We start from the raw sequence: 11,899 nt of genomic DNA, 5'->3' as shown, positions 1-11,899 counted from the left end.
AGCTTCTACTTGGTCTTCTATCTTCTGCTTTTGCCTAATCTCAACTCGGCAGCCAAGAGCGGATTTGAAGACATCCATCGGGCACCACTCCTCTGCTCAGCTGCCTGCGGTGGCTCTGCATCTGACCCAGAGTGACACTGCATGTCTCCTGCCCCCATCTCTGACTGCTCTACCCACCTGGCTCCAGCCACACCCACTGCTGGTCCTTCCTCTAACAGGCTAGACATGCTCTCTCCTGAGGACCTTTGTGCCCCCTCTTCGAGGAGCTCTCTTCTCCCACCTATCTACAGGCCAACAACCTTGTTTCCTTCTGATTCTTCACCTGGGTATTCCTTGACCATCTGTGTCAGATTTCATCCTCTGCCAATCCCCTGCCCTGCCCATGCCCTCCAGATCCCCACAGCCTGCTCTACTTTCTTTTTTTTTTTCTTTGAGACAGAGTATTGCTTTGTCACCAAGGCTGGAGTGCAGTGGTATGATCTCGGCTCACTGCAACCTCCACCTCCCGGATTCAAGCGATTCTCCTGCCTCGGCCACCTAAGTAGTTGGGATTACAAGTGCCCCCCACCACACCCGGCTAATTTTTGTATGTTTAGTAGAGACGGGGTTTCACCATGTTGGTCAGGTTGGTCTTGAACTCCTGACCTCGTGATCTGACCGCTTTGGCCTCCCAAAGTGCTGGGATTACTGGCGTGAGCCACCGCGCCTTACTTTCTCTTTTCTGTGGCATGTATCCTCTTCTTCCATTCTATGTGAATTATGTATATTCACTTTCTGTCTCCTCCCATTAGTATATGGGAGGAGGGAGTTTCGGCCTGTTCTGTTCACTGATGAGCCTGATATGTGCTATCTAGGTGCTTAATGTATATTTGTTGAATAAATTTGTTACAGATGATTTCAATCAGATGATGGCCTGCTGGGAATGCCATTAAAAAGGAAAAGAGCGCTGGGCACAGTGGCTCAAGCCTGTAATCCTAGCACTTTGGGAGGCTGAGGTGGGCCGATTGCCTGAGCTCAGGAGTTTGAGACCACCCTGAACAATATGGTGAGACCCCATCTGTACTAAAATACAAAAAAGTTAGCTGGGCATGGTGGTGCGCGGATGTAGTCCCAGCTACTCAGGAGGCTGAGGTGGGAGAATCGCTTGAACCCAAGAGGCCGAGGTTGCAGTGAGCCGAGATCCCGCCACTGCACTCCAGCCTGGGTGACAGAGTGAGACTCAGTCTCAAAAAAAAAAAAAAAAAAAAAAAAAAGAAAAGAAAAGAAAAAAGGAAGGAAAACTGCGAACTGAGGTCCAGGCCTGGGCTGGGGAATCCTCTACGGAGTGGCCAAGAGTCCAGATCCAGAGTCTTCAGGACCTGGAATGCTTATGTCTGGTCTAGGCTGGTATCGTCAGGATCCCAGGATTGTATGCAGGTGGTGGGGTGGGGGCAGCAGTTTCCAGACAATACGTCCCAGCTGGCAGGGTGGGAGCCCCCGCCATTCTCCCAGGGTTCATCTGCAGGTGGCTGGCGATTCTTGTTAATAGTGGCTAGAGCTAGAGCAGACCCAGGCTGTCTGCTGGAGGTGCTCACCAGCCAGGGTAGACCCAGGACACTTACATCTCCCATCAAAGAGAACAAATGTCAGAGAGACGCAGCTCTTAGCCAGTCACAAAAGGGACCAAGGACCAAGGCCCCACTGCACAGATCCCCTCATATAAACACGAGGTGGGCATGAAAACTATGAAACTAGGAGCTTTATTATTTAAGCCCCAGAATTATGGCTTTGTTTGCCCTCCCAGGAAGAAATGCATCGCCAGTCAGCTGCTGGATTGGAATAAACGGAGGGAAGGGTGGCAGGAAAGGGAGGGATGAAGGACGGGAGACAGAGATAAACAATGTATTTAACTAGAACAAGGGATTTCTTATTAAGTAACCTTGGTCAGCAATCATATCCTACCCCAGAGTTAGATGATACTTTTAACTTATATCTACACATTAAGTGAAACAGTGATCTCAGTGTTATCTCTTAATTAAAACAATGAATAGCTTTGATTTTCTCTGTACACTTTGTCCAAAAACACTCATGCATTTCCTTGATGTGAATGTTCCTGCTGGTCAGGGTCTTTCCCCTGCCTGCCATGTGCTTTGCTGCTGTGGTGTTTCTTTGCTTGTTTGTTTTTGCAGAAACAATCCACGTTGGCGATATTGGTCAAGCTAAGTCCACTTGGGTACGTTCCAACTTGTCAAATTATTCTCTTTTTTTTTTTTTTTTCCTTAAGAAAATGGATTATATGTCCAGAATCTGGCCACCTCTCATGACATCTCTGGCTACCACCCTGGCCCGAGCCACCATCACCTCTCGCTGAGTCACCTTCACATCTCCAGCGCTTAGTCTTCCATCTTCCACCCCAGACCCTCAACACGGCAGCCAGAGGGCATCTCTGAGCAGGACAGTCTGAATGAGGCTTGCTCAGTTTTACCCGTGGGCATTTGTCACCACAGTCGTTCAGCCTCTTGGGATAGGATTTAAGTGTGTCCAAAAATACCTCCAGAGATTTGTGCTTCCGCGTCGAGCGTTAGGAGGGCTGCTGCTTCCTAAACTGTTTGAATGTAAAGGCACACAGATGAACGTCAGAAAGGGCTGGGAGAAGCTTCCCTAATAGGAAAGGAAAGTGGCACGCCACCCGTGTAGACAAAAAATAAAACACCCAATTTTAGTTTTATGAGTTGCTGTCTTGTGTGTTGGTAACTGAGTCACCAAAAGTCTGTTCTCCTTTGATTGCTAACTCCTCCGAAGTGACCCTGGGTCTTCCCTGTTACATGATGAGGTTTGGTTGGTTGTGGTTTTTGGATGAGAGTCAATAGGCTCGTGAACTTTCAACTTCATTGTGGGGTGTTGCCTTAATGGACTAAGAAAACAGAGATTCCTGCTTCATTCTCAGAATGACTTCTAAACTAATGCTAAAGCAAAATAATACAGCGTTCTTCATTATTCCATTTAAAAGGTAGAAAAGTAGATCCTCTTACCATGTAAAAGGCTCTTTTATCTGAACTTATTATGAGGACTTTATTTTAAAAACTATGTGAAGATAAACATCTTTGTCCCAAGAGGCAGAGTGGCTTTATTTGACATTAGAAACCCATTTAAAATGGCAGATAAGAGCATGAACAAAAGCATAGTTCCTCGAATGCCTGCTTTTGTGACGCGGGTGGATCTGGCTGTAGTCTTTAAGGTTATTAATTGGCATGAATGCCCCAAGGCTGCTCTCAGTTTCTCTGTCTGTGAAACATTTTATGTGGGAGCTCTGGGGTGACTCTGGGTCCACAGTCATGTTCACAAGCCATCTCTTCCGCAGGACTGCCCTGGCTTGACGGCTGTTGGCTGGGTCCCCAGATACTCTCAGGGCAAGAACTGTTGTGTTATAACCACCTGCCATCTGTTGGTGCAAATTTTTTGGATTCTAGATGATGAATCACTTACTTCTCCTGCTGTTCCTTCTGCTGCCAAAACTAATTTACCTATTGGACTTTATCGGGAATATACTGGAGTAACCTATCGTGAAGGTTTGTCCTATGCAAAGTTCCTACTCCATCACTAGAAAAGGTGGGGAAGGGTTTTCTTAGCATCTCCAGAGGTGGGGAGAAGACCCAGTAGTAACAATGTGGGATCCTCACTCTGGGGTCCTTTGCACATAAAGCTATAGCCACTGACTTCAGTAAGGTTTGAGTTGAGAGTTCAATGGTGGGTTCATATTTTCTTGCCAACACTTTCTTGCCAGGACACCCATGCTTGTCTTGAAGTGTGGCACCAGGTAAGCCCTCAATGACCATTGGTTAAATGAATAACTGAGGTCTGTGACCCCAAATGGGGCAAGGCTGACCCACCCAAAGCCACCAAGGGGAGTGTGCTAGGCCAGTTGAGCCCATTTAGGACAGGGGGCCTCAGCTGCAATGCCACATGAGGAGCTATCAGGAACTCTGAATCCTGATTTAGTTTGTTCTTGCCAACCCTCAAAATCAGAGTACTTGGAATGATGTTTAGGAAAAATTCAGGTGACTCTTATCCAGACAAGCTAAGTGCTGTGACAGAAGCTGAGAACAGGAGCCCCGGAGGTTCTGCAGTGGGCATCGGAAGTGTCCAGGGAGGAGGACATGGTTCTAACAGTGGAACAAGTGCTTTCCCAGTGAGAAAACTGAAGATCAGGCTAACACACCCCTCTGTCCAGTTGTGTGTGGGAGGTGAAGTCTTAGGTTAAAATACGAGATGCACTTCTCCACTGACTCAGTTTCACACAAGTTGGTTTTTATTGTTAGTAACATCATCTTTTGTCCAAAAAAAAAAGTTTGTTATGATGGTTTGAGTCTAGCTTTATTCATATATCCCAAAATATTTCTATGCTTATGCCTTCCACTTTTTCCCAACCCCAAAATCCTAAGCTCACCAGCAGCAGCAAATCCTAAGCGTAGAAGATTCTAACTCCTTCAAGCTTGCTCCATTTCACTCAAGTTTTCTAAAGCTTTCCTGTCTGGAGAAATTACCAAGTCCCAGGTGGGTGGCATTTTATTCTTACCACGGAGTAGGTGTGATTTTATGGGAGGCTCTTCCCCCAGCCTCCCAGATCAGACGCAGAGTTACATGCCCGAGTCCTGGTGGGAAGTGAAATTCCTGTACTTTTAGGTTCTGGGCTCAAGTTCCCTCTGCTGTGGTCATTAACGGGAAGAGGTGGCCAGTTGTGTGGGCCTGCCCGAGGCACCACTGGCCCCAGCTGACCTTTCCAATCAAAGGAATGGCTGACCAAACCAGGATGGTATTAAGAAATTCTGTAAAACATTCAGAAATAATCTATTCTAGAGTGATCTGGGTGGTGTGGGATACAGTTAGGACAAGGCCAGCCTTCTTCTGAGCAAACGGCAGTGGCGCCTATCTCCACTGCCAAGCCTCAGTATGCAACAAAAACACTCCCAACCATGCACCTTATCTGAGCACAGGATGCGCTTGTTGCTGGGGTAGCCACATTTATATGCTTCTGGAACTCCTGATTCCTGCCTTCTCTCTGTATACCCAGGAGGCGGGGGCACACACCAAACTCAGGGCTTCGTGATGACCAAGCTCTGGGGGAACAACATGCCCAGAACGTCTGAGTGTTCCCTACTCTGAAGGATGATTTGGCCATAAAAGGGATCAGATGAGTCATGGAGTCTGGCTGAACTTGCAATAGAAGAGAACATTGGCAAATCGTCCATATCATCACTTCAAAGTTGGAAACACAAGACTCCATGGTCTTCAAAGCAGCTCAGGCTAAGACAGGCTGATGTACTTCATGACGACCAACCAGATGCTCGGGGCACATGGTCTTTCAGTACAGGCACAGCAGAGTAACACCAGACCAAGGCACCCCCCTCCTCCTCCAGAGGTTCTAAGTCAGAACAGGCACCTCTGTCACAGCTCCAAAGGACACTCCATGTTTGAAGTGGGCAACACACTGAAACTGGGGAATAAAACAACTGCTCCAACCCCAGATAAGCCAAGGAAGTTGTCAGTACAAACCCGTTTAGACTTAGAGGTTTGTACATTTTAAAAACAAAAGATTCCATTACTGACAAAAGCAAAAGAAATCAGATTGCACTGGCTTTTTCTGTTTTGGAAGATTTCAGCCCACAAAGTAGCTACCAGAAGTTGTAAACCTAGTCAGTCTCTATTTAAAAGTAGCTACTGGGTAATCCATGCTCACGGAAGCAACTTACTTTCAAGCTCTAGAACTATTTTAGAAAAGCTGATGTTTTGGGGGAAGAAAACCCATTCTTCCCTTCGATGCCACCTCATACAAATAATAAATCCCTAAGAAACTAACCATGCATGGCCAAGGGCTACTTCCAAAGACGGGGTCAACAGCCTGTTTCTTTAAAATACTTGCAAGAAACACAAATGCCAGTTAGATAGTTCCTACACCCTGGTTATTTACCAGACTAGAATCCACTCTGGGAAGTGTTTAATCCTGCATCAAATACAGAAAGGAAAGCATTGGCTTCAAGAGAATCAGAGTTCACTGTAAAGGCAAGCTGGTGTTCCAAAAGGACCATTAGTTTAGAAGGACCCCAAACTCCGGAAAGGAGAAGTCGTGATCACCACTGTTTCAGGAACAGCCTTGGTAACTTGCCAGTTATGCTGGTGGCGGAGAGAATGGAACAGCTGGAAGGCAGCCTTCTCCGCGCACTTGGCGCAGGCACAGATTTCACTGCTTCAGAGGACACGCAGTGGAAACGAGAGTCCCACGCTTCCCAGTTGCACCAGGTCCACATGGCACTTGAAACAGGCTGCCTGGGAGGCCACGACGCCCAAGCATGCTCCTTTGCTCAGAGACCCAGGACCTCAGCTGGGTGGCTGTAGACTCAGGGCCACCCTTCCCCATCTTCCAGTGAGATGCCCAGCACAGACTTGTGGGGGATTCGGCACTCTTGTAGAGATTTGGTGAGGTCAGAAAATCGCCTCCTGGGCACCTCCATTGTTTCAATGCTGCAGCGTCGGTAGGAGGTTTTGTTTTTCTGTTCCGCCACAGCAACAATGGTTTGCAAATCATCAGTTGGCCGGAAATGGCGTACAAACCTTTGGCCTGTTGGTGATCTGACGGCAAGCAGCAACCTTGGTTCTTGGTCCGATGGTTCCTCCAGGTTTCCAGCCCTGGAAGAGCCCTGTTTCTTGGTTCGGATGATGCATTTCCTCTCCATGGCAAAAGCTTGAGCTCTGGAATCTTGTTCACTTGTCTTCATGCTGCAGGTCTCCTCTTGGTAAAGAGCCTGGATACTGCTCAGTTGCAGTGAGCTGGCCTTTTTGGCGACGCTTTCCACAGCCTCCTCCTCCGGGTTCTTTCTGTTGATAGAAGGAAGGACTGGATACTTATTGAGAGAAGAGGAAGCTCCAATGGGAACTTGCTGCAGCAGCTCAGGGATCTCATCAGAAGCTCCCTGGTTTGGAGATTTGGGTGCACAGGCTCCTGGTTTTTGGCTGCTTGGCGACTCATAGGGAATGGCTGGAGCCGGAGATGGTATATGATGAGCGCACACCTCTGTGCCCTGGGATTTTTGCAGACTTGGTCTTGTCCGTCCCTTGGCGGACTTGGGCCTTATCATGTGCATATTTAGTGAGTTTGGCTGCCAAATGAGGTTGTCAACTGCTGTGCTGACAACAGTGCTACACTCAGGTGGTGCTATATTCACAGGGGCTTCTGTGGCCATTGCTTCTCAAGACCCCTAAGGAAGCAGGAAAAAAACAGGAGACCGTGGGTTAAACTTCCTGGGACTCCTAGATCCAAGCCATTCCCTCCCTGAGTGCCCAGAATAAGCACAAATTTCTGGCATCTAGAAAGGGGCACCAGCTGCAATTTATTCATTCAGGCATGCATTCATTTATTTTAGGCACTTGGGAGACATCAGCGAAATGAAGTCCTTGCAATGTAAATCATTATAGTGAGGAAAGACAGGGGTTAAAACCCACAAGTAAATAGACATTTTCAAAGAGTAACAACTGCTATCAAGAAAATAAAAAGTATTGCACCTAAGCGTGATTAAGGTGGGGGACTAATTCTTACTCTTTTAGGAGGGGGGAAGTTTCTGGTAAAAACCAGAAAACCTGCTGTGTTTCAATAAAACTTCATTTTTGGACTCTGAAATTTGAATTTCAGATAATTTTCATGTGTCACAAAATACGCTCTTTTGATTCTTCTTCAATGATTTTAAAATGTGAAAGCTATTCTAAGTTCATGAGCCACACAAAATAGGTGACAGGCCGGATTTGGGCTGTGGGCCATCATTTGTTGGTCGCTGTCCTATAGCAACTCTGGGCATATGCTAATTCTACAGATGTGTGAGCCAGAAAGGTAGAGTGATTTCCTGATGGTCACACAGCCAGCTGGTGGCAGAGCAAGAGATAGGACCCAGGTCTTGTGACACCCGGTCCTGTGTCCTCTGTACCCATACAAGCTGCTTCCTGAGCCCAGCACATCACATTCTGTATGTCTACTAGCTGCTCACATTTCCTTCTTTCTTTCTTTCTTTTTTTTTTTTTTTTTTTTTTTTTTTGAGACAGAGTCTCACTCCATCACTCAGGCTGCAATGCAGTGGCACGATCTCAGCTCATTGCAATCTCCGCCTCCCAGGTTCAAGCAATTCTTGTGCCTCAGCCTCCCGAGCTGTTCAGACTTCTGTCTTCCCAGCTACCTGATAGGCACCCTGGGGCCTCTGTATCTGGATCTCCCACCAAGAGTCTATGTGAGTCCTGGTTAAATCCGCCAGAAGCAATGAACTGAAGCATGGTGGGAGGCGTGAACATTTCTCTGTGCAGACCCGGAATTGCTAAACCATGACACCTCCTCTTTCATTGCCATCTTGGTGGCCACTTCACTAACACTACTACCAGCACCTCCTCCTCCCAATCTCCAGTTCCATCTTTCCCTAAACATTGCAGACATCTTGTTGGGCTCCCTGCCTCCCTCTGAGTCCTGACCACCACTGTGACTCCTGACTTTTCTGCTCACAAGTGAACCTGGCCTCTCCTAGCCTTCTAAAGACCTTCTGGTGACTTTCCAGTGATTCATGATCCCCAAGAAACAGCATATTTGGGAGCAAAGGACAGAGGACCGGGTGTCACAAGGTGTGGGTTCAATTTCAGCTTCTCTGCCACTGGCTAGCTACCTGATCAAGGGGCAATCACTCTACCTTTCCGGCACAAAACTTTCCTCATCGATCAAATTAGCTAAATGATCTTAGAGGTATTACTGAAATACCTCAGAACATCAGTCTTTTTGTCTGTAACATGAGGATAATAACATGAAATAATGTAGGTAAGGCGGGAAGCACCAGGCTTAGTGCATGGTGGAAACTTAATTAAACGTTAAGGGATTTTGTTGTTGTTGTTGTTGTTTGCTTTGGGTTGTCTGTTTAGGGCTTTCTGTCTGCTAAATTCAAAAGCCTTCCTTGTTTTGCTCTAGAACTTTTCCCCTGTGTCCTTGGTGATTCTACTCCTAGTCAACCAGCTGGGTGAGTCCTGAAACTCATGCCTGCCCTGTCCACTGCACAGAAACACAGGGAGGTGGATTGCAATGAGCTACCACCTATTCAGTTGCCTCAAAAACATGTGAAAAAAAAAATCCTGAGTTGATCACTTCTCTTCTAATTCTACATTTTACTTACCTCAAATTCACTTCCCGTAGAATGATTACTTCCTGCAAATTCATTCCTTTCATCACAAAATCTTCAATGTAATCTGAGCCTCTCAGGGTATGTATTCTAACCTTACCATTCCGTGCATGTAACCACTGCTGCCTAATTTTAGGGAGTATCTGCTTCCTCTCCACTCAAACCAGGACCAAACAAAACACAGCATCCCTGTATCTTCCTGATGTCCTGCTCAATTCAAAATCTGGGACAAAGCTACCCTCTTTTAAAGGCCTCTATGTCGGCTGCATTCTACTCACAGCCTGAGTCTCTCTCCACTCCCCATTTTCCACTTCTCCCTCGTCTTTCACACCCAGTCTGGCTGCTAGTAGCTCAGGAGCCTTCTCCTTAGCAAAGTTTTGGCATCAAAAAAGACTGCCCATCTCCTTGTTAATTTCATCTATTTTCTGATCAACTGTGAAGAATGTGTTTTTCCCCCTTTAGTCTCATTCTCAAGTCTTTCTCTGGCAATTAGCAGCTCTGCACTTTCACTCAGGATGGCAGGAGAAGGTCATAACTGTCCAACTGTTCTGCCAAAGATAAGCTCCACAGGCAAACCCACGCCCCTCTCGGCCCACCCTCCCCACTTGTGGAATGGCTATTAATTTGCCACAGCTTCTACAGAATTATCACAGGCTTGGCTTCCAACACCCACACATGCCTCAGGAAGGTTTAGCTGTCAGTGAGTTTGGTAACTTAGAAACCTCTTCCTTAACAACTTTGATGAGGAGAGTCATGTGTTCTCACAGGCTCTCTGTGGGATTATTTTTAACAGTAAAACTTGAGTATGTGCATGCACTTTCTATACCTTTTGGTTCTATATAATTATCCATGTTCAGGGGGTGTCATATTCAAGACACCCTGGTCATAAGATAACATGACTGTGAGCTATCTCAGAGAAAAACCTCAATTATGACTAATTCCTAGGAGCCCACTCATGGTTATTTAGAGACTAACACCTCCTTCAGGTAAAACCATTATATCCAACCTGCTTTCATAACCCACTGCCTCCTCCCGAGCACAGGGACCATCTGTTACACGGAGGGAACACCAGCTCTCCCCAGCAGCCATCACATAGGGATGGGGCGGTTGGGGAAACAGGTGTCTGGGGATCTGGGCCAACTGTGCCTTTATATTCACACGTCGGGTCCTGAACTCTGCCCGCCGCCCTCAGTCCAGGAAGGCTCCTAGCAGCAGCCATCATTATCCCTGCTCAGTTCATTTCACCACCTCTAGGCCTGGAAGCCGCTCAACCACAAACTGATTTGACAAGATCTAGGCGTAGGCATCTACCAAGCTGCCAAGCTGAATAGGCGAGTGGCCTGTTTACTTAAACACAATAGCTGCGCCCCAGAGGCCTGCTAGGAGTCAGGAAGCAAACACTGCCAACTGTTTCCAAGAAGTTGCCAGAAGGGCAGGTGCCCATTCCTTAAGATTCATCAGCAAATCAACTGGAAAGAAGGAAATGTGGATGGGGGAAGCTAAAGCAGGGCTCCTGCTTTCTAAGGGTGCCCACCACCCACCACAGGGTCAGACCACCCTATTTCACTCACAACCCAAATCTAAGCCTACAGTATATGCAGTAAAATATAACCGCCTACATACCATCTGCTGATATATACCAAGATACATACATTTGAATTGGTCTTTTAAAACTGTATCAGTTAATCCTATCCGTTGCCACTCCCCACCCCCAACCCACACCCCCACCAGGCTTTCAGGATAAAAATGCTCTGAAGAACCAACAGGAGATGGTGGTTGGCCTGAGAATGAAAAAACTCTGGTACCATTCCCAGTTCTACCCCAAACTAGTGATTAGAATACACTGTCCTATGCAGAGTGCCACACTGAACCACAAGCCACCAAGTGATCAAATGTTTGGAAAGAGAATTAGGGATGATTCCAGAGACAGAAGGGCAAGGAAGTGGTGGGGATAACTCAATCATGTCCAAGTTCCAGCGCCCTAGAAGGCAACAGGCTTAAGGGGTGGAGGAGGGATCTGGGGGAGGGGCGAGAAAGAGCGTTTAGAAAGTGAGAACTGACTTCAGTGAAAGAGCACAGGACTGGGGGAGGGTCCATCTGGTTCCGGTCTCTGCCCTGCCGGAGACTGGGACGTCCTTTTCTCTCCCTGGGTCTGTGTCCCCATCGCTACATCCCAGCCTGGAGGGCATGGCCCAGCGGTTGCATAGGTCCCTTTGGTAAAGGTGAGCTCTGGCCAGGCTTGCTTTGCCTCGGGAGCAGACTTTTCTCCAGGTCCCTCGCCTGTCTCCCGGGGTTCGCGTCCCTGGGGCTGGGTCTGGGGAGGCCCTCAAGGGTGACGTGCTGGGGGCTCAGGGACTGGCTTCCCCCGGCCCCTTCCAGGCCCGGCGGAGACCAAGGGCAGGCCGCCGGGTCTGGCAACCGCGCTCACCTAGCCGTTCCGCTCCATCCGCCGCCTGCGCCCAGCTCTGTCCCGCTGGTAAACAGCCCTGGTCTCCCGGGCAACGCCGCGGGGTGGGGGGCCACGTGCTTCCGCCGTGACCGGAACCGGCCTGGGTCGGGTGGGGTCCAGTTGGGTCTGGTCGGGTCGGGTCGGGTGGGGTCGGTGGGGGCCGCTGGGCCAGGAGGGCGGAGGCCATGAGCTCCAGGTCGGTGGATTGCCAGCCGTATTGCCTGGCCTGGAGGCGACAGGGACCTGCGGCCTCCTTCTCTCCTCCTCTTCCTAG

General features: G+C 48.2%; 1 protein-coding gene across 1 annotated transcript; it reads right to left on the bottom strand.

Annotated features, from left to right (window-relative positions):
* Positions 1–1,722: 1,722 nt before the first annotated feature.
* UBXN10 (UBX domain protein 10) lies at positions 1,723–11,679 on the bottom strand. The gene is made up of 2 exons (XM_025397442.1): positions 11,605–11,679; positions 1,723–7,232 (listed from the first exon to the last, which is right to left on the bottom strand). Exon 2 carries the CDS (start codon positions 7,215–7,217, stop codon positions 6,375–6,377), a length of 843 nt encoding a protein of 280 aa, XP_025253227.1. The 5' UTR covers positions 7,218–7,232; positions 11,605–11,679; the 3' UTR covers positions 1,723–6,374.
* Between the last annotated feature and the right edge of the window lie 220 nt (positions 11,680–11,899).

The sequence above is a fragment of the Theropithecus gelada genome, chromosome 1, assembly GCF_003255815.1.
Source record: "Theropithecus gelada isolate Dixy chromosome 1, Tgel_1.0, whole genome shotgun sequence".
NCBI lineage: Eukaryota > Metazoa > Chordata > Mammalia > Primates > Cercopithecidae > Theropithecus > Theropithecus gelada.
Note: the sequence above shows the minus strand (reverse complement) of the source record. Positions and strands in the feature narration are given on the sequence as shown.

Excerpts from the sequence above, each read along its gene's own strand:
- UBXN10 (XM_025397442.1), bottom strand. The coding sequence starts at position 7,217 with ATGGCCACAGAAGCCCCTGTGAATATAGCACCACCTGAGTGTAGCACT.